Source organism: Rana temporaria, chromosome 5, assembly GCF_905171775.1.
Source record: "Rana temporaria chromosome 5, aRanTem1.1, whole genome shotgun sequence".
NCBI lineage: Eukaryota > Metazoa > Chordata > Amphibia > Anura > Ranidae > Rana > Rana temporaria.
In genome coordinates, this window is record NC_053493.1 from 352,299,679 (window position 1) to 352,325,633 (window position 25,955).

Here is a 25,955-nt window from a genome sequence, read left to right on the forward strand (position 1 = left end):
CATTACATTACCATCACTGTAAGAACAAATTATAAAATATGATGCCTTTTATACCATATGCACAAAGTATATTTCACGAGAACTTCGGATTCAGGATATATATATATAAAATCTCTATCCCCACAATCTTTCTACCAGTTTAGAAATAGTGTTTTTTTCCAGATGTCAGGCCAGCAGGACAGTTATAAACGATATGAACCTAAAATCTGTAAAGCTTTAATTTTTACAGCATCTTAACTTGGGCCTTTATGGTTAACAGACTCCCTTCTAGTTTCAAAGTGTGACGTTTCATGGAAAAAGGGCAGACCAGTGTTCCCCCTGCCATATGCAAGAACAGATTTAACTACATTTGGAAATAACTAAAGCCAAAGCCTTCACTTATCTCGGTCTTCTGATCCTTTTCTCTTCTACCGTCTGATTTGGCAGCTGCTTTAAATTGATAGTAACTGTGAGACCAAATCTTCCAAGACTTTGCTTTCCTCCCCACAATAAGACAAAACACAGGAAGAGTAATCAACCACAAATGGTGTTTATAGTGGAGTTTGTAGTGGTTCTTTCACTACCAAACTTTGTCCAAAACGTACAAGAAAAAAAAAAAGTTTTGGCAGCTATTGGCTCCTAAGGGCTCTTTCACACGTCCGTTCCGTTCGTCCGTTTTTTGGACGTCCGTTAACGGACCGCAATGATTCCCTATGGGCTAGCGTCCGTTAGCGGATGAGCATCCGCTAACGTCCGTTAGCATCCGTCTGCGTTAAGTTCCGTTTTTTTGGACGGAAGAAACCCCTATTTTTCTTCCGTCTAAAAAACGGAACGGATGAAAAACGGACATCCGTTCCTCGAACATCCGTTTTTCTATGTAAAAAGCCCCCCCCAAAAAAAAAACGGATGGAAAAACGGATGGAAAAACTGATCAACTGATGAAAAAAAAACTGATCTGAAAAACTGAACGGACGTGTGAAAGAGCCCTAAGGATTGTTTTTTTTTTTTTTTTCTTCTTATATCTGTTTTATATGTATCTTTCATTATGCAAGTGATTGGATGAATTCATTAACTCTTCCTCTTTCCCCTTACTTCATTGTGAGAGGCTTTATACTATTAACCAATGCTTTCTGTCCAGCTGTTTTTGTTACAATGGCCAGATGTGAAGTGGTTAAAGAGGAACTTCAGCCCTCCCACTTTACTGTTTTTTTTTCTTCCCTCCAGTTCTAACCTTTTTTTGGCTGGGTTATCTATCCTTAATAAACTTACTCGCCCACCCAGAGTAACTAGCAATGTTCTGTTCCTCTGATGAAGTCACGAGGTGCGTGACGTAACGACGTAGGGCAAATGCGAGGCTGACGCACACCGGAATTGATGTGAGAAGGCGCCTGGAACGCCGATTTTCATTGCTCTGCTTACCTTTTTTAACTTTTATGTAAGAGTCCATTATTTTAGCATATTTAACTAAATTTTTTATGATATTACACTATTGGAGGCCTCTTTTCTCTTTCCCTTCCCTCCACTATTGTGGCTCGTTTTGAGGTTTCATTGCCCTCTATGGGAAGGCATTAACCACTCCAAGCCAGGAGAGTTACATCAGGAAATCCAACGACACACAGAGCTGGAAAAGGGGGAGGAGAGAATGGAAGTTGGAGGCTGACCCATTAGAGACCCATTTATGCCTATTATCATTCCATTAAGGTGAGAGTTCTGGGAGACTGGTGGAAGGATCCTTAACTGTTCCAGAGTACTTTTTATTCCGTACCATCCTTTATGGACTATCCTTAAACCACTAACATTGGATCACTGGCCACTTGAAGATTGACATCCATTTTATATATATATATATATATATATATATATATATATATATATATATATATTTATTTTGTGTATGTATGTGTATGTATGTATGTGTCTGTGTGTGTGTATGTATGTTTTCACTTAAGTGGACTTTATATTATTCACATTGGTTTAGTGCTTTGCTTTGTGTTTTTGTCACTTGCTTCAGACACTGTTCTCTTTTAAGTGACCACTTTTCAGGCATTTTTCACTTCCAAGTAATTATTTTTCTTCACTCACCTTCACCGGTTACTCCCTTTTGACATCACTAGTCATTTTTGGATATTTCAGTTTTTTTTGTTTTGATGTATTTGTTCTTGAGCTGCGGTATCACCTTGCATATTATAATTCATGATTGGTGCACAGTGAACACTATTTAGATATCGCTGCTCAGATATCAACACTTACCTTCAGCCCTGGTTCACACTGGGTACGATTTGGAACGATTTGAGATGCGATTTGACATGTCAAATCGCATCTCAAATCAGCGGCAATTGTCGGCAATGGCACTGTCCTAATAAGTGCGACGCCGCATCTGCGATTTCAAAAAGTAGTTCCTGTACTACTTTTTGCGATTTCGGGCCGCAATTTACATTAAATTGCGGCCGAAATCGCGGCCGCGAAATCGCAGTAAAATCGCGCATTTTACCGCGATTTTGAATTCGCAGCAGTGTGAACCTAGGCTTAATCATCCACTATTTACTCATAGTAGCGCGAGAGAACATCATCCACTTTGGATTTAATGTTCTGTTACAATATTATTCAAGACAAGAGGACAGATTGTAACTGTACCGTTTCCCTTTAATTTGTAAAGTGCTGCACCATACAAATCCTGTAATAAGTCTTTGGATTTCATTGGGCCCTGCACAAAATATAACCAAGCCGCCTCCGTGTTTCACAGTAGGTAAAGCTTCATTTTTTTTTTGTAGATGACCATAGAGCTGAGGTGACTGACTTTGCTAAAAAAAAAAAAAAAGGGTAAAAAAAAATGTCCTATCTGTCCCAAGAACATTCTACCAGAAGCATTGTGGCGTGTCTAAAGGCATTTTAGCATTTTTCCCATCTGGGTTTGTTTTTTTTCTTTCAACAGTGGGGTCTTCCTGGGTTTCTTTCCTTTTGAGCCCACTGTCACTCAAAAAGCAGAATCTGGGGTGATCAGACATGGATGTTCCCTGACTTTGTATTTCAGCTTGGCTTTGTTCACCACTTGCACTGTCCTGCTGTTCAATCTAGTGTTCATTTTCCTCTTGTGACCACATCCCAGGTGGTTGGGTACACTCACACAGATCTTAAATCTTTTGACATGCTAGTCTTACATTTTCTTTCTGATCTTCTTAGACAACACTCTACTTTCATGACTTTGGTCAATGTTGAGGGTGGTGCACAGGTTGATGCCAAACAGCACAGTGACTATTTTTCTCCCTTTTTTAGGCTGGGTTCACACCGCAGCGGCTCACAGCAGGGCTCTGGTGCTTTCCTATTTACTGCTTCAGGTCCGATTTCAGCCAAATTTTGGGCTGAATTTGGACCTGAAACTGGACCACAAGAGGCACAGGACTGCAAGTTTCATCGGAGCCCCTCCGGAGATGTGTGAACCGGCTCCATCTTGACATGCGAATTGGATGCGAGAAAACCTGCATCTAATTCGCAATTGTGTGAACCCAGCCTTAGAGGTTGACTGATTAGAAGATTGAAGATGTGTGATACTAATTGCAGAAAACAGTTGTAAATATCACCGCGGTACAGTTCTTTATAATGTTTTTTATGGCTACCAACAAATCTGTTTAGGCCATTTTGGAATATCCTTGTGGAATAAGCAGTTTCTTCATTCTTGTCACTTTATTTCCTTTATGCCGACATACTAAAGGCATGCATGTATACACGGGACAATTTCTTTTAAAGCGGAGGTTCACCCTAAAAACATGTATTTAACATTCCATTCAGCATAATTCCAACATTTACATTATGCCGTTTTTTGTTTTGTTTTTTGCTGTACATACCGTCTTATTGTTTTCCACCTGGCTTCCGGCTTCTCACTCCCGCGGGAGTAGGCGTTCCTATGCAGAGGCTAGATGATTGGCGCCTTGTGAAAAACTTCCCCCCAGGGCATAAGGCGTGTCACCAGTTTTCCGAAAGTAGCCGAACTGCTAGTCGGCGCTATACGGCACCTGCGCCTGCCGTGTAGAGCTGACTGCGCAGGCCCCGTATAGAGCCGGCTACTTTCGGAAAAATGGTGACGCGCCTTATGCGCCGGGGGGGGACGTTTTTCACAAGGCGTCAATCATCTAGCCCCTGCATAGGAACGCCTACTCCCGCGGGAGTGAGAAGCCGGAAGCCGGGTGGAAAATAACAATAAGACGGTATGTACAGCAAAAAAACCCCCCAAAAAACGGCATAGTGTAAATGTTGGAATTATGCTGAATGGAATGTTAAAGCGGGAGTTCACCCGAAATGTTTTTTTTTAAGTTTAGATTGATGCTCATTATGTCAAGGGGAATCGGGTAGTTTTTTTTAAAAACGAAGCAGTACTTACCGTTTTAGAGAGCGATTTTCTCCGCCGCTTCCGGGCATGAGAAGATCGCTCTCTAAAACGGTAAGTACTGCTTCGTTTTAAAAAAAACTACCCGATTCCCCTTGACATAATGAGCATCAATCTAATGTTAAAAATTAACATTTCCGGGTGAACCTCCACTTTAGATACATGTTTTTAGGATGAACCTCTGCTTTAAGTTCATCACTTTTCCAGGGGAATGATGCATTGTTTTAGTGAGCTGTAAGTTGAGCAACAAAGGTCTCTGTATAGTTCCCAGAATGGCTTGCTTTGTAGTTCCTTTTGTCCAAGAGAACTTCCTCCTAGCTAAAGAGTCATTTTTCTAGTGAAAAGGACACTAGAATTCCACTTTCATATGGTAGATTGTAATTACCGGTATTAGTAGATAGTAAGTCACTAGTTTAGTGATAATTTTACGTTTTTTTTTGTGTTGTAAATATTTACAGAAAAAATGTTGATTTGCTAAAACTGGAAAGTGCAAAATCTGGTGCAGCTGTGCATAAAAATCAATTGGCTTCTAGGCTATCCTTTTGGTCAAAGCTTAAAGGGGTTGTAAACTCTTGTGTTCTTTCCCTTTAATGCATCCTATACATTAAGGGGGAAAAAAGTTCTGACGGTGACAGGTCCCATACCCCCCCCCCATTTTATTCACCTGATCCTTGTAATTCCCACGACGGTGACGGGGTTCTCTGCTCCTGATTGGATAGATTGATAGCAGTGTAGCCATTGACTCATGCAGCTCTCAAACAAATCCAATGACGCAGGCGCCGAGGCCGTCTATAGCCGCAAATGCTGGACTCGAGAGCGCCCCTGCAAGGTAACCCTCTGGGAGAGCGCTTATACGATGCAGGGAGGAGCTGATGGCGCCGCTGAGGGACCCCAGAAGTAGATGATGGGGGCCACTTTGTGCAAAACAAACTGCACAGTGAAGCTACGTATGACATGTTTGTAAAGCTTTGTTTTTTTTGTTTTGTTTTTTAAAAACAACAATAAGGCCTCATGTACACTGCTGCTGGTAAACGGACGTTTAGGAGCAGTTGGGCATTTTTTTCATCTGCTCCTGAACTCTCCTCTGTTATGGTATCAGTACATGTACACAGGCTCATTTTATAGTAGTTTCTAGGCAGTTAAGTTTGGAGGCTTTTCTGGAACCCAAAAAAATGCACTCAGAAGCTGTGTTTAGAGGCATTTCAAGCGCTAAACGCGGCACGCGTTTAGCAGCATTTCGTTTTACAGGCAGTTTTTATTTTAACAAAAATGTTTAAAATGTAAACGCAGCTAAACGGACGATTTTAGACGTTAGTCAAGTTAAATCATTCAGGAGAGGTTGAACAATGTCCTTACGATCAGACTTTACAACAGGAATTGTGTGATGGCAGGATGTTGTCGGATAATGCGACCGTTTGTATGCTCCATCGGACATTTGCGACATTCCGACAACAAATGTGGGATAGCATGTTTTAAATTTTTACAACAAATACGTCTTGTCGGATTATCCGATCGTGTGTGCAGAAGTCTGTCGTAAAAAAATCCAAAGTACAAACACGCATTCTCCGAACTAGTGCTAACCATAAGGCTCCATTCACACCTAGGCAGACAAATTTGCGGCTTTTGTCGCCGCAAATCGCGGTACAAATAGCAGCGTTTTGTACCGCGATTTGCGGCGACAAAACGCTGGTATTGTCCGCCTAGATGTGCCCCAGATTGACCCCCTCTATGGAGATGCTTCCCATCTCCTAGCCGAACGCCGCCTGAAAAAAAGGTCCGGGACCTTTTTTCAGGCGGCAGGCGTCAGGCGTTCGGCGTGGAGATGTGAACCATCTCCATAGAGGGACATGTGTTCTCATCCCTCTGGCGGCAGCGGCGTAGCACTACAGGCGTAAAAACGCCTAGATGTGAATGGGGGCTAAGACAACATTAGCAGAAGTTGCTCAAAGGGCGCTAAACAGCTGAAATACCACGTTGTTTTGTGTATGTTGGCCAACAATGTTTTGCCGTTTTGTATACAATACAAGTTCGATCATGTACAAGGCTTTACTTTCAATTTACAATTGAACAATCTGAAGTTAGAAGTTGATTGGCTACCTTACACAGCTGCACCAGATCTTTTACTCTCCAGTTTTACTAAATCAACCCATTTATTATCTGATCCAAGAGATTTGCCTCTTTTTTTATTTTCATTGTTTTTCATGCATTCATCATGTGCAATTTCATGATTTGCAAACTTTATTAGTAACCTTGGAAGCATCCACTTTTATTTTTTTGTAATTTTATATATACTTTGCAAATGTTTTTGGTGCAGTGTGCTGTCTTAATCTGTACAGCTGCTGTAAAAAGATCTCAAATTTAGGCTCTGTTCACACTAATGCCACCTGAAAGTAGTGCTACTTACAGTGCGACTTTGACCTTCATGCGACTTGAGTACTACTTTGATATGACTTGATGCGACTGAAGCAAGGGAGGGGCTTCACTGCAGAGAATGCCGGTGTGATCTTCCTGTAATGTTACATCAATATAGATAAGGATCTGACTTGGAGGTGACTTCCATTAAAGTCTATGGGCACAAGTCGGATAGAAGTCGCCTTGAAGGAGTACAGAACTCTTTTCTAAATTCAGAGTGACTTCAGTAGTTGTAATTAAGACAGCTCTCATTGACTAACATGGGATTTCACAGGTAATGCGACTTGGGGTCTCACAAGTTGCGGCAGTGTGAGCCAAGCCTTAAGTAATGCTTGCCTTGCATGCATCTTTCAGTCTGGATTTGAGGCTTTAATCTGAAGAGCATTAAAGAGATTTTGAAATGTTTCTGCTGAGATGAATAAAGGCTTGTGACTGCACAGAACTGAATGTAAAACATTTTCTGCTGTACAACCTAATAAAAAAATAAGTGACGCATGCATCCCCACTTAACCACAGCAGCTGTGAAAGGAATCGGGTTAGTTACTGTAGATTTGTCTGTGCTGCTTCCATGTTATTGGATGGTTTAGATGTGTGTCATGTCTTTTAGGCCCCATTCAAATTTGCGAATTGCGCCTTTAGCAATTACATGTGAGAGACCAAGCAGGGCTTCTTGGCCATTAGCAGCTGTGGGTGGCAGCCCCATTGAATGCAATTGATCATGAAGTGATTACCTGTAAATGATCGGCCAGGCCATCTCCAGGAACCATTGCCTGGTCTCCCTCATAACGTCCTCATTCGCAATTGTTAATGGGGCTTTAAGCTCATTTTGCGCTGTATTAAGACCTATATTTGATTTGGCCTGCCAGTTGTGGTTTGCAGGGGACAGTGTGGTATAAAGGTGACTATGGTGAGCCAAAGTTTCTGGTTTAGCTTTATTTACTTCATAAAATTCAGTTTTTTAGACCACAGGTAGGTAGTGCTCTGGGATTCTCTTTGTATCAAATACCAGTGTCCTGTCATGGGGTGGTAACAATTCTGCACTGCTCCTGAATGCAGAGCAGAGTTGCCACCCTTGTGTAGGCTACTCCTCGTTGCATTACAGGGGGTTAAAAAAAAGTTGCAGGGGGTGTGGCTTTTAGCAATCCTGCCCACTGCTTTTTAGATTGACAGCACTGCTTCTGTTGCTGAAAATCCCACCACAGGCTGCAGTGTCTGGAAGGGGGGAGTATGGGAGACAAATGATTCAGCTCAGTCAGGAAAGGTAAAGGGAGTTTTCATTTTACATTGTAAGGCTTGTGTGTCCTATAGTAACTGGATTTGGGTCTTCAAACTACGGCCCTCCAGTTGTTCAGGAACTACAATTCCCATCATGCATAGTCATGTCTGTGAATGTCGGTGTGTTACAACTACACATCCCATGAGGCATTGTAAGCTGGAGGGCCGTAGTTTGAGGATCTCTGGTTTAGACTGTCATATAGGATCCCTTTCATGTGCTGTGAGGACTTGTTTACAAAAGCTGTGTTGAGCAACCTTGCCTATCACAGACCTAATGTAGGAATAATTTGCCTTGTGACCTATGGCTTCAGTTCACACCAATGCTGCTCTGAAAGAGGTAGTACATTGGATCTTTGCTCAGTTCTTTCCAACGTGCTGCAGTGCATCCCGACACGCGGCAGTGCATCCCGACACGCATAAGGCAGTGCATAAGAATTGAATGCAAGTTGGATAAACAAAAAGCAACAGCTGTATTGCATTTGAACAACACATTGTTGCTCATAGCAGTGTTTATTCTCAAAATACACCATGGTGTGCATGTTTTGCACATAGTAATGTTTGCTGTGTGGTCTTCGAGGACCTTCATACCACACAGCAAATATTTTATTAGAGATATAGAGTCCACAGGGAGGCATTATGTGTTCTCAAGTCAGTCAAGGGTTATTCAGAAATGTTACACTGTTCTACCCATGATAGCCTACCTAGAATTTTTATTTATTTTTTCATATCTAGCTTCACGTACTGTTTCTTCAGAAGGTAGGTTTTTTGTTTATACCAGTTTCTGATTAAGTAGTACCGGTATTGTAACACTCTGCAGGTTTTAGTTTAACATATTAATCATATTAAAATTAAAAATTCCCCAGGAAATCATTTATTTTTTAAATTCTTACCGCAACACTTGCAGTTTACAATTTTAATAGTGCTGGCTCCTGCTTGCTCAGGGCTGCTTCCCTGAATTTCTGGTCTTCAGAAGTTACCATTAGATGGTGCTTTCTGAAGTCTTGAGGAGGGAGGAGCAGGGGCAGGGGGGGGTGCCTTGTCATCGTAGGCTATGGGGCTCTGTGTTTCTGCTGATGCACAGTGAAGAGTCTCAACTCGGGTGGCTCCATAGGACAAAGCAAGAGAAAGGAGCTACCCTGGAACAGGAACCTGGGGCATTGGTCATGGCACCAGCTTAAACTTAGAATATAAGCAAGTATCAAATGATAAATAAGCCGTATGCTCAGTAAGTGATTAAATCTGCTGCTGAAAGTGCTTAAAAACTGAGGGTTTTAAAGTGGTTGTAAAGTCTAAACATTTTTTACCTTGATGCATTCCTTGCATTAAGGTAAAACATGTTCAGGTGTCGGCATCACCCCCTTGGCCCCCTTTAATTACCTGAGACCCTAATCCAGCACTGTGCACGTCGGCAGATCTTTTCTCCCCTCACGTCCAGGTCCGGCTGGCATTGCTGAGGCACGGGAAGCCATAGACTGTCAATCAAAGCCAGTGATGAAGTAGCACGGGGCAGGCCAAATCCCTCTGTCAGTGGACTTCTCATGGGGGCACTGACCAGAGAGGAGGGGCTAGGAGCGCCGGCGGAAAACCCGAAAAGAGAAGGTTCCCTGCTGCTTTGTGCGATTCCATTCCACAAAGTAGGTATTTACAGACATGTTTCTTTAAAATAAATTACATTTTACAACCCTGCTTATACCACATAATTTTTAAATGTTTATGATAATTCGGCTGGTTATACTGAAATTTTAGACAACGCGTAAATAAGGTTAACTTTGATCCGGGAACTCTGTGATCTTTCTATAATCCTCTATCGGATGCAGTAGACCTTTTTACGGTGCCTTTTGGATGGCAGACCTGTGCTGTTTAGGCCCCTTTCACACGGACGGATAGAATGGTGCTTTTAGCTGCGGATTTTTTAGTTTTCTACCGCAGCTAAAAGCACACAATTCCTATGGCCCTATTCACACACAGCGTTTAGCTGCGATTTCGTTACATGCAGTTTGGTGCGAATAGAAAAAATAGAATTTAATGTGTCCAGGTGCGATGTACCGCAGCTATATGCACATAACCGCAGGTAATCGCAGTATTTTTGGTCAACTGCGGATAGCAGCGTGAGGAAAAAAAAGAACAGGAAGCACATCATAATCAAAAAAATAATAAAAAGAGTTGCTATGGGAATGACTACTGCAGCTAAACACGGCCGTATGTAAACGCATGTAATTGCAATGTACAAATGCAGCTAATCGCAGTGCCTGGAGCCTTGAATTTCACAAAACATTTACATGCTTTTAACTGCCGTCTGTGTGAAAGGCGCCTAAGCCTCTCTCTTGCTGTTTTGTGTGTGTGTTCAGCCTAAGACCTTTTTTAAAATGAGGGCATATTGCAGGCGCTATAGCGTTAAAAATAGCGCCTGCAATCCGCCCCCGAACAGCTGTTCCAGTGTGAAAGCCCGAGGGCTTTCACACTGTATCGGTGCGCTAGCAGGATGGTAAAAAAAAGTCCTGCTAGCCGCATCTTTGGAGGAGTGTGTTTACCGCTCCTCCACCACTCCTGCCCATTGAAATCATATATACCGCCCGCAATGTGCTGCTTCAATAGCGCATTGCGGGCAGTTTTAACCCTTTCTCAGTTAAAAGCGCCCCGCTAGTGGCCCGAAATGCGCCGCAAATCCGCCTATAGCGTTGGCGGTAAAAATACACGTATTACCGCCGACACTATGGGCAGCTCAGTGTGAAAGGGGTCTAAAAAGAACTCTGAATCTACTGGCAGCCACATTCAAAGGCTAACCTATCTAACCCTGTAAAGCAAAAATCGCTTTACATACCTTTTCTGCAGCCGATCCGTTCCGGTCTCCAGTGGCGGATGCTGTGTGCAGAAGACAGCTGACAATGGCTGGAAAATGCCTACGTCACCTATAGAGTTGCTTATATGCATACTGTGCAGCCTATCTGTGTGCTTGACATATTTTTATGTTTGCATTCAGATAACATATTTTTCCCCTAATCGTCTTTCAGGACAGCCACCTGAGAGACCTTGGCTCCTCCCCTCTGTTGGAAACACCGCGCCAGCCCATAAATTTCCTCCTCCCCTGCTGGTCCTCAGTTATTTGTGTTTCCTCCAGAGGGGAGACACCATAGGAACAAGCCAGGAGAGCCAAGGGAGGCTCAGGCAAGACGGTCCTGAAAGGGAGCAGGGGCTCTCTGGACAAAAGAGACAGGTACTAACCTGAAAGACAGCCACCCTCACATCCCTGAGCGCAGGTGTAAGTCGGGGGGGCTCCGGTTTTTGTATGCACCGAGTGCGGTGTGAGGAGGTACAGCCAGCGTCCTAGACCAGCGTGTGTGGCTGCCGGAGGAATGGGGATTCCAGACGCGCAAGCCACGCTGTGTACTAGGACCGCTCGGAGCCGATGGCGGGTGACGTCATTCAGGCACGGGGGCGGGTACTTCCGGGTTCGCGGCTTCCGGTTCCGGGCGCGAAACTCAAAAACGGAGCCAGGCAATGGCTGGAGGGAGCTGCATAGACGCTGTAGACAGCACACGCGGCGCTGGTGACACAGACATGTCGGAAGCAGAGGGGAAAGATGTTGCTCCAGCAGAGACCAGCTCCAGCCACAGCAAGGTAAGGGGAACCTAGGGTGGATTTCCCCTCTCCTAAAAAATAGCCTACCATCCCTCTACACCCCCCAGGGTAATAGGGAGGGGGAGGTGGGTTAACCCCTCAGTGTCAGAGGGTGATTCATAGGGCCCCTAGTGTGGTAAGCCCATATGAAGACACTGCACACCTGCCGTGAGCAGGGGGAAGGCTACGGTACTAATCATGGGGTATATATTTTCGCTTGTGTCTTTCAGAAAACTGACAAAGACAAGAATACCCACAGTACAAAGAAAAGATGTCCATCCTGTAAAGTCACACTTAGGGAGTCATGGAAAAAGGCTATTTGTAGCGACTGTATTGATAAGTTAGTACAGGAGCACACTGCGGAACAAAGTGATTTGGCATCATCAGTGAAAGAACTTTCTAATACCTTTGGGTCATTCAAAACATTTTTTGAAAACTTCCAGATCCCGCAGCTTCAGTCAGCTCCTCCTGTACAGGCAACAACATTAGTCCCAGGAGTAAGACCTTCCACTAGTGCAGGCCCTTCAAGAGTTCCTAGTGAGGAGCTAGAAGAGGAACCTGACAGCGCAGTGTCCGGTTCACAGGAATCAGAGGAGGAGGCTCGGGAAGGTGATTCCAGGAAGCCCTCCCGCTACAAGCTCTCCTTGGAGGATGTAGACCACTTATTGGAAGCTATTTATGCCACTCTGGGTATTCAAACAGAGAAAAAAACATTATCATTGCATGACCAAATGTATGAGGGTTTAGGCGACCAGGAAAGTAAAAATTTCCCAGTCCATGATGTCTTGATCGAAGCAATTAAAAAAGAATGGCAGGAACCAGAAAGGAAACCATTCTTTTCCAAAGCTTTGAAAAGACGATTTCCATTTTCGGATGACCCATCCTCAATTTGGAATAAAACGCCAAAGCTGGATGCTGCCTTTTCTCAAGTTTCAAGGCACACAGACCTAGCTTTTGAGGACATGGGTATTCTATCCGAACCAATGGATAAGAAAATGGATTTATTACTAAAAAAGTCCTGGGACTCCACGCTGGGTAGTTTAAAACCAGCAATGGCAGTCACCGTGGTAGCCAGGAACATGGAATTTTGGCTGAACCAGATTCAGGAGCACATTGAGGAGGAGACGGCAAAAGACCAAATCCTAGCCTCATTTCCCACATTGTTGAGAGGCATAGCTTATATTGCAGACGCTTCAGCTGAACTGGTACGGATGGCAGCTAGATCGTCTGCATTAGCTAACTCAACCAGGAGGGCCTTATGGTTAAAGACGTGGCAGGGGGACTGCGCGTCTAAAACCAAATTATGCGGCATCCCATTCACAGGGGACCTGCTCTTTGGGCCGGGATTAGAAAAAGTGCTGGACCGTACAGCGGACAAGAAAAAAGCGTTTCCGCTGAAACGCAAAGCACCCTGGAGTCAGCCACAGCAGACCAAAAAGAAACAGAACAAATTTAATTGGGTACCTAAGGGCCCCCGCTTCACACCCAAGGTAGACAATCAGAAAAGACCCTGGGCCCAGAGAGGGAAAGGCAAAGCAGGAGCTATTTTTCGTGCTCCTGAACAAGCCTATGATAAGAAATGACAGATTGCTCACAGTGGGAGGAAGACTGGGGGACTTCCTCCCTCAGTGGGAAAAGGTGACTTCCAATCGATTCATATTGAGGATCATAAAGGAAGGTTATCATCTAGAATTCTCCAGAACACCCCCAAAAAAGTTTTATTTAACAAAACTTCCGAAGGACAGAAGAAAGGCCGAAGGGTTAATGAGAGCCCTGGAGGATCTCAAGAAACAAGAGGTAGTAGTGGAGGTCCCCAAAAAAGAAAGGGGACTTGGGTTCTACTCCCACATTTTTGGAGTACTAAAACCCACGGGGAAGGTCAGACCAATCTTAAACCTAAAACCCCTCAACCTATCCATAACCTACAAGAGGTTCAGAATGGACTCAATTTACTCAGTGAAAGCCCTACTACCTCCAAACTGTTTCCTGGTCTCCTTAGATCTAAAGGACGCCTACTTACACGTTCCAATACACGGGGACCACCAACAGTTCCTGAGATTGGCGATAGAGACGGGAAACAGAACCTTACATTTACAATTCCAGGCCTTACCCTTCGGCCTCTCTTCCTCACCCAGAATCTTCACCAAGATTCTGGCGGAAGCCCTGGCACCCTTGCGAGTCCAAGGCATTTCCATCATTGCATATCTGGACGATCTGCTGCTGTTCGCAGAAACCCCAGAGAGGTTGCAAAAGAACCTAGAGACCACACAGATCTTTTTGAAAGATCTAGGGTGGTTAATAAATGTGGAAAAATCAAATCTAAAGCCCACACAACAGATAACATACTTGGGGTACGTGATAGACTCTGTACAGCAAAGGATTTTTCTACCCAAAGAGAAGATAGAAAAGATCCAAAAAGAAACAAAGGCAATTCAGGTGAATTCACCATGTACCATCAGACAGATCATGTCAACACTGGGGCTGCTAACATCGGCAATCCCAGCTGTTCAATGGGCAGCCTTACATTTCCGACCACTGCAAATGTTCCTTCTAGAGGTTTGGGACCACAGGCAGGAGTCCTTAGACACCCAGGTTCGAATACCGACACAGGTAAAAAGAACCCTTTGGTGGTGGAGGACGGTGGAAAACTTGACCATAGGTCGGCTGTGGACACTTCCCATTTCCCAAATCCTTACCACGGACGCAAGTGGGATAGGATGGGGAGCACATCTAGGCTCCCAAGTAACCCAAGGGATTTGGAAAGGGGAAGAGAGGAGGAGATCCTCCAATTGGAAAGAGTTGAAGGCAGTGGGGCTTGCACTTCAATTCTTCCAGGGACAACTGAAGGGACATCATGTTCAAATAAGATCCGACAACGCTTCAGTTATTGCCTATGTAAACAAGCAGGGTGGAACAAGGAGCGGAACCCTGTGGGCATTAGCGAAAGAAATCCTGACATGGGGAGAAAGGAATATTCTCTCGCTATCAGCAATCCACCTAAAAGGGGATTTAAACACAGTAGCGGATTTCCTCAGCAGAACTCAGCTGAAGGAAAGCGACTGGGAACTAAATCAGGAGGTGTTCAGGCAGATCACACTAAAATGGGGAACACCTCAAGTGGATTTATTCGCATCCAAGAAGAACAAAAAGGTCAAGACCTTCTTCTCACTAAACAGAGAGGACGGAGCAATAGGAGTGGATGCTTTAGCACAAAGGTGGACTTTCAGGACATGTTATGCCTTTCCTCCACCCGTATTAATTCCACAAGTGTTACGAAAACTGCGTGCAGAGAACACCAACCTGATTCTCATAGCACCTCACTGGCCCAGGAGACCATGGTTCTCTTTACTGAAAGAGCTAGCTATAGAACCCCCCTGGTTGTTGCCAGTCCAGGAGGATCTACTCTCCCAAGGCCCAGTATACTGCCCCCAAGTGGAAAAGTGGAACTTGGCCGCATGGTTTCTGAGGAGCAACTGCTGAAAGCAAAGGGTTTCTCAAACCACTTAATTGCGACTCTACTGAAAAGTAGAAAGTTAGAGACACGCAAAATTTATGAAAAGGTATGGAAGTGCTTTGGCAAATGGTGCACAGAAAACTCCTTTAATACACAGAGTTCAGTGGCCGTCCTAGAGTTTTTACAAAAGGGAGTAGAAAAAGGACTAAGCCTTAGTACGCTAAAAGGTCAAGTATCCGCACTGTCAGTGTTCCTAGAGGAAAGGCTAGCATCTGACCCATGGATAGTCAGATTCTTCAGATCCTTGAGCCGACAGAGACCTATTCAAACCTCGGTCTTCCCGAAATGGGACCTGTCCTTGGTACTACAAGCTTTGACAGCCAAACCTTTTGAGCCTTTGGAAGATTGCAATCTAAAGACGCTGACACTAAAAGCAGTCTTTTTGGTGGCAATCACCACTGCAAGACGGGTCTGTGAGTTAGAGGCCCTATCGATCAGACCCCCCTTTTTTCAGATCTTCGCAGATCGTATAATTTTTAGATTGGATCCGGGATTCCTGCCTAAAGTAATCTCAAGGTTCCATAGAGAACAAGAAATTATATTACCTTCATTTTGTCCGAACCCTTCCAGAGAACAGGAAGTGAAATTCCATAGCTTAGACGTCAGGAGATGCGTCTTGCATTATTTAGAAGTGACTAAAACTTTAAGGAAAACGGACTCTTTATTTATTTTGCATTCTGGAGCTAGACAAGGACATAGAGCTACCAGACGCACTATAGCTAGATGGTTAAAAGAAGCCATTGAAAAAGCTTACAGTTTAGGAGGCATACCGATCCCAGAGGGTATCAAAGCGCACTCCACAAGGTCTATGGCAGCCTCACAGGCAGAGAGAGCTGGAGCAACGCCGGAGCAGATCTGTAAAGCGGCGACATGGTCCAGTTTTGCCACCTTCGTAAGACACTATAGGGTGGATCTTTGGTCAGCTAAGGATCAGACCTTTGGACGTAAGGTCTTACAAGCTGTGGTCCCGCCCTAGGGTAAGTGCTCGGTTATCCTCTCAGGTGGCTGTCCTGAAAGACGATTAGGGGAAAAACGAAGTTACTTACTGGTAACGTTCTTTCCCGTAGTCTTTCAGGACAGCCGGGTAACCCACCCAAAGGTATGTATAAGATTTCCTTACAGGAATTGTGATATGGTTAACGATGTGTATCATGTTTTCTTGTGTCTCCCCAGCAACTGGAGGTGCTCTAAAAGAACTGAGGACCAGCAGGGGAGGAGGAAATTTATGGGCTGGCGCGGTGTTTCCAACAGAGGGGAGGAGCCAAGGTCTCTCAGGTGGCTGTCCTGAAAGACTACGGGAAAGAACGTTACCAGTAAGTAACTTCGTTTTTTTAAATGTAAACCCCTTTTTCTAATAAATATATATTTTTATAAATTTTTGGTTTTGTTTGCCCTGAAAGTTCCGCTATAGCGGGGGGTACTTAGTTACTTTGGGGCATCCGTTGTTGGCTGCCTCTCCTGCACACACCTACACACAGAAGCTGAGCGCTCAGCCTGGACACACTTCAGAAAAGGTAAGTACAGGGACTTTTGCTTTACCAGGGTTAGATGGTTTAGTCTTGGAATGTGGCTGCCAGTAGATTTAGAGTTTTTTTTCTAGCTTTAGGTTAAATGTCTACAGTAAGCTGGCCATACATTATACAGATTTCTTATTCAATTTCCCTTCGCTTTACCTTCAACAATGTCGTGCAAGGACCTTCTTGATTGCATACGAATTGAAGGTGTTTCGATCTGACCTCATATTAAATGGTTTTGGTAAGTCTAAAGAAAAATAGAAGAAAATTGTATAATGCCTTGCATGGTAATTCTTCGAACCAGAGAGCATATTGACCCAAAATTTCAGAAATACAGGGACTGATACTTTCAACTTGATACCCATAAACTTTGGGAATTGGGCTAGTAGTGAATCAAGGTGTGGAAAATGAAAGCCAAGATGAGAATTACAGCCACACCAAGCCCATAGTGTTCTCCTCGTCAGTGTAAATTCACAATTGTCTCTCTTGTTTGAACACCTTTCAGGAGTTGTCGTGAAATCCTTTGCATGCGTATCTGTGGGTATCCTTATAAGTATGCAGCCATTTGTTTTCAGGCTTGGAGTAAATAATATGTTTCATGGAACACCGGTAAATTTAAACTTGTCAGTGTTTTCTTTTATCTTCTTCATCAAAGTTCCTTATTCCATGCAAACATCCTTGTGTCCTGCATTCAGAGGACTATTTCTAGTGTAAAATAATGGCCAAGAGTGACAGTGTAATTGCAGCACCTTGGAGAATGCTTCAGCTTTTTTTTTTTTCTTTTTCAATTTCAGTATCTTGTGCCAAACTGAAGAGAAAGAAGAATTGGTTTGGAACAACGGTGTATACGGAGTTGGCTGTTGATGGGGAAACAAAGAAGACTGCAAAAGCAAGCAGCTCGAGCAATCCAAAATGGGAAGAACAGCTAACTGTGTACGTCCTTAAAGAACTCTTCAGATAATGATTTCCAGTAAATGTATGGATTTTGGAATAAATTATTATATAAATATATAAGCCTCCTTCTGCATCTATCAGGGACAACTGGCTGTTCCCCAATAGTGGTCAGAACCAATTACATGCTCACAGGAAGTCATTTCCCAGCTAGTGGTAGTGGCCCAGATTCAGGTACATTTGCGCTTTATTTGCGGAGGCACAGGGCAACGATTTTGCCCTGCGCCCACGCAAATATTTTGCGCTGCCCTCGATTCACGGAGCAGTAGCTCCGTAAATTGCGAGGGCGCGCCGGCAAAATTGCCCGGTGTAAGCGCACGCAATGTAAATGATCCCGCCGTGGGCGTGAATCATTTAAATTAGGCGCGCTCCCGCGCCGAGCGTAGAGCGCATGCTCCGTCGGGAAACTTTCCCGCCGTGCATTGCGGCAAATGACGAATCACTTACGCAAACAACGTAGATTTTAAATCTCGCGACGCAGGAACGTGGGTATCCTATAGCATTGGCTGCGCCTGCTATTAGGATGTGTAACGTTACGTGAAACCCGACGTAGGCAAACTACGTAATTTGCGTACGCAGGGCTCGCGCAACATTGTGAATCGGTGTTAGTATGCAATTTGCATACTATACACAGATCACAATGGGAGCGCCCCCTAGCGGTCATCGCTAGAATGCAGCCTAAAATCTGCGTGGCATAAGAGCCTTATGCCACGCAGATTTTAGGCTGCAGTCGGCGTAGCGATGTTCCTGAATCGGGAGCATTCGCTACAAAGGAGCAAGTAAGCAATTGCGCCGTGTAACCTATGGTTACACAGGCGCAATTGCTTCTTGAATCTGGGCCTGTGATTCTAAGAAGTGTGTTATCTACATAAAGTGGACATGGGTGCTGCAGTTTCCTCCACCAGATACCTGTAAGTTTATTAGCCTCCACTCTGGAGTCTGTATGTTGTATTGTAAAAGGCAAATGTGATTGGTTCTCTGTGCTTTGGGAAGCAATGTGTAGTACATTGCTTTCGGATTTTTCCCATGACACCAATGATACTTTGAATTTTTAAAACAATATTGACCCCCAGCCATTTACCAAAATAAGAGTAGATCATGTTGCACTACTTGTGTTGAATACAATATATTACCCTGCTGTATTCCCCCCCATCACACACACAATATTTTTAACCCTGTTCTTCAGCCATGTTTCCTGTCACTTAAAGGGGTTGTAAAGGTAACTCCACACGTGCTCGCCCCCTCCCTTGGACTACAGGAGAGTCAGGACACTCTCTAAGTTGCAGATAAAGAAGCTGTTAGTGGGCATCCTGACTCTCCTGTAGTGCAAGGGAGGGGGCGAGACCGACACTCCACACCAGGGAGAAAGCCTCGCATTACTGTGTGGAGTTTGACAGAAGAACGGGAAGTGAGGATTTCTCAGAAGAAAAAGGGACATTTAAAAGCAAAATCGAAGGATGAGGTAAGTGAAGGAGGACTGCACTAAGGTAAAGGAAGTTATTTAGGGAATTGTTTTTTTACCTTTACAACCCCTTTAATGTGCTTTTACTTGAACCACTCTTTTTTGCCTTGGCGGTATGTTTTGGGTCATTGTCATGCTGGAAGACCCATCCATGACTCACCTTTAGTGTGCTGAGAGAAGGCTCTCATCCAAGATTTTACAATACAGAGCCCTGTCCATTGGCGCCTCAATGCGGCAAAGTCGGTCTGTACCTTTAGCAGAGAAACAGCCCCAAAGCATAATGTTTCCACCTTTGTGCTTGACTGTAGGAATGGTGTTCTTAGGGTCATAAATAAATAAATAGTGCAGCGCAAATAAATCTAAATTATGTAAATAATCAACAAATCAAAAAACATAAAGTCCATAAAGTGCAAAGTGATAAAGGTGCTCCAAAAATACAATGGTGATATAAAGTGCAGAAATCTTCATCAGATCTGTGACCCATAGGACAGGATAATCCTCCACCAAGGCTAATGGATGGCCTCTCACCTCAGCGATTCGACCTGTGGCTAGGTCAAAAAGCAATAATCATATCCTCCAAAATGGCAAGCAGCTTTCAGGGCTCAACTCCAAAAACGTCCACCAGATGGAACCAGCAAGCAATATACAAATACTCCCATAGATCAATCAATGGACCGAGAAAAAGTAAAAGGACACACTCTAAGTGTTCACTGCTTAAAAGGTTTAATAATCGAAACACAAATAATAGAAAACTACTCACATTGTAGTGCACTCTGAACCGAGTGCAAGGATAACGGCTTGTACCGCAGCTCGGAGGCCCGGTTCAATGTAAACAGCGTGTGATGGTCTCAGTGAGGCAAACGTGGGTGACGTCGTCGTAGCTCCTCCCCCTCGTACGCGTTACGTCCTCAATGTGGGCGGGACTTCATCAGCGTGGGGCGGGGCAAAAGGAACCGAGCTTCCAGAACTAAATACCTTCAGATAGCATTTTCTTAACCAAGTATTAATCCGAAAAATGATACACACCCCAATATAGCCAGCGTGTATTGTGTTCCTCTGTCTTATCCCTGAGGACAGCAGTGAGGTGTTCCATCTGTTGGATATCGTTCACTCTGGAAAAACACTGATATAAGGGGTGAGGCTTGTTGTTTCCACATACTGGGATTGCGTGCCCTAGCAGCAGGAAGCTTTTTAGGGGAAAAAATTGTACATTTACAACCCCCTTAAATATTTAATTTGTGCAAACATTTGGACATTGGCTCTAGGCTCTGTATGTACTGCATGTAGCTTCCGCTACATACAGTACACAGTGCTGGGTTCTGGCTGTGGGACAAACTTCTTGTCTCACAAAATAAGAGTCAGTCTTAGCGGCGCTCAGCTATTCATAGGCAGCTTTGTATTCTGTGAATGAATACAAAAACTTTCTCTGGCTGAATGAGAGGGGTGGGTTGATGACGACACACTTTCTAATTCAGCCAATCAGAAGGAGCTTTGTGTTCAGTTGCAGAATTCACTGACTCTGGTTTGCTACGGGTGTGAGACGGAAAGTGTCTCACAGCCAGAACTACTGTGTACTGTATGTAGCTGAAGCTACATGCAGTTTATACAGCGCTTGGAGACACTGCAGCACTCCGTGAAGAAAATTGTTTGTTTGGACCAGCTTGATCCAAACTATTTACAGTGACAAACGTGGAAATCCGCTTTAACCTTGGAAGATTGGGAACCAAATGATGGAGGTATGGCACTGGATCCCTGAATAATTACGATTCTCTGCCCTATTAAACTTGAACATGGAGTAATTCACTTGAAGTGGTTGTAAAAGCGTTTTTTACCTTTATTGCATTCTCTGCCATACAACCCCCCCCCCCCCCCCCCCCAAAATTTTTACCTGAGCAATCTTCATCAAATGCTGTGGCCAAGAGCAGCGGTCCACTTGACATGGAGGCAGCATTGGGAGTCATTGGCTCTTGCTGCTGTCAGTCAAATCCTGTAAGGAGGAAACTGGGGGCGGAGCTGAGCCATGCTATTTAAGCTATTGGCATCTTACTATTATACAGGCTACTAATGTGCTGTAAATTTGGAGCTGCAAATAATTTTATAATTTAAGGAACAACCATGTTCTGCACTAAAGCAACCCCTAAGCATAATTTAGGAATACAGATTCTCCTCGTATAACAACTTATAAACACGTTGTTGAGTTTTGTGTTTTAGACCTTTTTTTCACAATACAGTAGTTAGGATTTCTTAAAATATTGATTACTTGTGGCTCCTCATTTAACGACCATTAGTTTAACGACCTAGTCGTTTGAACTAAACCTGGTCGTTAAGTGAGGAGTACATATAGTACGTTTTCTAGTAGCCTGCAGTCCTGAGGTGCTTTAAAATGAAAATTGTAGCCGAAGCTTGAGTGGTTGGTGTGTAACCCTGCCCCTTAACCATTTCATCAACTTAACCACTTACCGTCCGCCGCATGACTGTATACGTTGGCACTTTGAAGAGGGATATCTCGGTAATGGCAGCAGCTGCTGCCATAACCAAGGTATTCATCTCTTCAGGTGGCGGTCTGTTTAATAATGGTGGTCTCTGCGGAAGATTCCCTGCGAGATCACCGCTATCGGCAGTGGGAGATGGGCCCCTCTCCTGCCACTCTCTTGCACCCTCTGCCGCTTACCGGAGCCGTCGGTAGCGCCAATTGGGTCCTCTTCCTAGCTGGGTATGGATATGAGTGAAGGCAAGATGGCCCCCACCCATCTCCATACCATGGCAGGGCGGAAGCAACGTCAAAACGTCACTTCCGCCCATAGCTCTTAAAGGGCCATTTTATTTTTTTAAATGACAATTTTTTTTATTTATTGCATTTTAGTCTAAATATGAGATCTGAGGTCTTTTTGACACCAGATCTCATATTTAAGAGGACCTGTAATACTTTTTTCAGTGTAAAAATAATTAAAAGCCAGTAAAATAAATAAGATTTATTTTTTTAAAGTGCCCCGCCCCGACGAGCTTGCACGCAGAAGCAAATGCACACATGAGCAGCGCCTGCATATGTGAGTTATCGCCGCGTTTGTTAGCGCGAGAGCAATAATTCTAGCCTTAGACCTCTGTAACTCAAAACATGCAACCTGTAGAATTTTTTTAACATCGCCTATGGAGATTTTTAAGGGTAAAAGTTTGATGCCATTCCACGAGCGGACGTAATTTTGAAGCGTGACATGTGGGGTATCAATTTACTCGAAGTAACATTATCTTTCACTATATAAAAAAAATTGGGCTAACCTTACTGTTGTCTTATTTTTTAAATAAAAAAAGTGATTTTTTTCAGAAAAAGTGCACTTGTAAAACCGCTGCGCAAATACGGTGTGACAAAAGTATTTCAATGACCACCATTTTATTCTCTAGGATGTTAGAAAAGAATATATATAATATTTTTAACTTGTAAACACAGAGTCTGAAAAACAGGCTCGGGCTGAAGTGGTTAAACCATCCCAAGTACACTTTTCTGAAAGGTTTTTCTCTCTTGTATTTAGGAACGTAACCCCACAAACTACACTTGAATTCAAGGTCTGGAGCCACCATACGTTGAAAGCTGATGCATTGCTTGGCAAAACGATCGTGGATCTAAAACAAGCCTTGGAAACGCACAATAGAAAATGTAAGTTAATATTGCCTGGGGTATATGAAGATTTAAAACAATTTGGGATACCTCCATTCCGGTGAGGAATGTGCCGTTTTCTATTATGTATGTGCAATATAAAATTCAATAAAACGTAAAGTAAAAAAAAAAAGAGTTAAAACAATTTGGGATTCAGGGTATGGAGACAGATATGGCCAAGAAACACATTACAGGCATACCCCGCTTTAAGTACACTCACTTTACATACACTCGCGAGTAAGGACATACCCGTATTGCCTTACAAGTACTGTACAGACATTTTGCAGCCGCGGTAGAAGGAGCTGAAGCTCAGAGAGCATAGCCCGCCCTGTTCCAGTGTGCCCCTGACACCCCCACTACAGCCCCTAAGACCTCAACTACAGCTTCTGGCACCCCCACTACAGCCCCTGACCCCCCACTACACCCTAGAAGTGAAAAAAGGTATTGTTTCACTTTAAGTACATTTTCGTTTTACATACATGCTCTGGTCCCATTGTGTACTTAAAAGTGGGGTATGCCTGTACTAAAATGCACACAAATTGCATGCTTCATGCCTAGCATCTCGAGGTGTTGTGTAATGCTGTGGCAACTAAGGAACTACAATATTAAGCATTTCCTGTAAGCTGCAGGGTTCTTGTAGTGCTGCCAGTTCAGAAGATTGATATATTTGTGTTTTAATATATGCAACCAGAGAGAAATTGACCTTTACTGTGCCATGCATATCGGTGCTAATTTCATAGAAGAAAATATTTCCTTCTTGGTTTTCTTCAGCTGCATATTTTTAGTGACAAAAACATATCAAAATAAAATTAGAGTTCAGTAGATTGACTAAAACTATGCTGAAAATCAATTCCAATTTTCAGTTAGTTGACTAAAATCTCCAGTGCATTTTAATTAGAAAAAAAAAAATGGGTTTAGTTAGAGGAACTGCAGTCTGCTTACATATAATGAAAACATCCTTGCCATTCCGAACCTTCCCTCCAACCACTTTGCATATTTTATATATACTCCCTCCACTGACTGCATCGGTTTTAACTGTGGGCAGCTGAAGCTGCTGCCTATTCACTTCCTGGATTTACACAGACACACAGAGGCACACCTCCAGCACTGCAGCTCTCATTGGCCCTCTTATGACTTACCCCCCTCCCTTCCTGGCAAACTCTCACAAGAGAGAGCGCGCTGTGCAGGATGTCATAAGCCTAGGCTAATGACCAGACAAGAAACAGGAAGTGGGCTGTATAAGGTATTTACTGGCAGAAAAAATATGTTTTACTATCCAAAGTGAAAGGGCAGAAGATTTAATAGATGGAAAGTTGAAAAAATTACTGAAATTCCTTTTTTTAAATTGTAATGCATTATTTAAACATTTCTCTAGAATTTCCAAACTCATTGGAGTAAAAATCGATTAGCCTGTTATTAATTATGGTAACAAGGATTGAATGCACTACAGACACAGGTTTAGCCATTGTGATGTATAAAATCTTTATAAATAAAACCAAGTTTAAACAAACAAAAATATTTATTTTTGATAAACCGAAGTGCAACTTTAACCACTTGACCTCTGGAAAAACGTACCCCACCTTATGACCAGGCCCTTTTATGTGATACGACACTGCGTTACTTTAGCCACTTCAGCCCCGGAAGAATTGACTGCTCATTCACCATGCCATTTGCGATGCTGTACCCAAACAAAATTGACATCCTCTTTTCCCACAAATAGAGCTTTATTTTGGTGGTCTTTGATCATCACTGCGGTTTTTTATTTTTTTATTTTTTGTTCTATATACAATAAAAGAGCAACAATTTTGAAAAACACACAAAATGTTGTAATTTTTTAAAAAGCCCCCCCCCCCCCCAGTCCTTCTAAATCGACGTTTTACTAGTAATGGTGGCAATCTACTTTTTTCTCTGGACTGCGACATTATGGTGGGCATATCGGACACTTTTGACACATTTTTGGGACCATTGGCATTTATACAGCGATCAGTGCATTAAAAATGCACTGATTACTTTAAAAAGGTCACTGGCAGGAAAGGGGTTAACCCTAGGGGGCGATTAAGGGGTTCACTGTGTGTGTGTGTGTTCTAACTGGGGGGGATGGGACCGACTATAGGAGATGAGAGATCGTGGTTCCTCTCCGAACTGGGATGTGTGTGTTTACACACGTCCCTGTTCTTCCTCTCGTTTTAAATATTTTTTTAATTTCTGCTGTAAAACATATCCCATAAAATATTGAAAAAATCTAATTTCTTCATAGTTTTAGACCAATACGTATTCTGCAGCATATTTTTGGTAAAAAAAATTCCAATAAGCGTATATTGATTGGTTAGCGCAAAAGTTATAGTGTCTCCAAACTATGAGATATGTACTGGAATTTTAATAAAAATAAATGTATATTAGTAATGGCTGTGATCAGCGACTTGTAGCAGGACTGTGATATTGTAGCGGATATTCTGACACCAACTTGCAACTTGTTGGAACCATTGACACTAATACAGGGATCAGTGCTAAAAATTTGCACTATCCCTGTACTAATTGCACTGGCTTGGAAAGGGTTAAGTGTTTGCCTTACCAGTGTTTTTTTGTGTTTACTATGCATGCTGCTTCTACTAAGGGAAGTGATGGATTTTATTCCCTGCTTTGCAGGGGACACAAAATCCATCACTTTTCCCATTTCAGACCAGAGCTCTGCCTTGTTTACATAGGTAGATCTCCGTTCTGTATCTCTGTCCATCGATCAGCGGGTGCCAGCGGACATCTACTGGCTGGCACCTGCTGATTGGCTTGTGCTTTGTCACACCACAGGACAGCCTTGTGCGCACGCCCCCTACCCAGAAGTGCTGGATCAGGTTCTAGGTAGAGTTATACGGTCAGCAAGCAGTTTAAAAAAAAAAAAAACTATAATCTCTATTGCCTTTGCAGGCTGCAAGTGGGGATGGAGAAGTAAATGGGAGTGACGGTGCATTATGCTTTGGGATGGGGAGGTGACCTGCAAGTGGGGATAGGGATGTGAATGGTAGCAAAAGGTCAGTTTCACATTAGTGCGATGCGGGAACCCTGCGAATCCACTGCGTCTTCCTGCATCGTACCCGACTCGCACCTGACACCCCCATTTCAGCTCGCATATCGCACTGCGAACTGTCAGTTTAGACATGAATCGGATCGCATAGGTGTGAACACCCATCTGATCCTATTCT

The 25,955-nt window shown here is 43.4% G+C and overlaps 1 protein-coding gene across 5 annotated transcripts in view; it reads left to right on the top strand.

The window, feature by feature from the left end:
* The window catches only part of WWP1 (WW domain containing E3 ubiquitin protein ligase 1), a 248,013-nt gene that overhangs the window by 129,922 nt on the left and 92,136 nt on the right, over nt 1-25,955 (top strand). For 4 of the 5 annotated variants that reach the window (XM_040354574.1, XM_040354575.1, XM_040354576.1 and 1 more), the window contains exons 3-4: nt 17,488-17,626; nt 22,634-22,758. In XM_040354574.1, coding sequence (XP_040210508.1) covers nt 17,488-17,626; nt 22,634-22,758 — 264 coding nt within the window. Of the gene's footprint in view, nt 1-17,487; nt 17,670-22,633; nt 22,759-25,955 lie in introns of those variants that run through there. The other variant, XM_040354578.1, reaches the window with a different exon arrangement.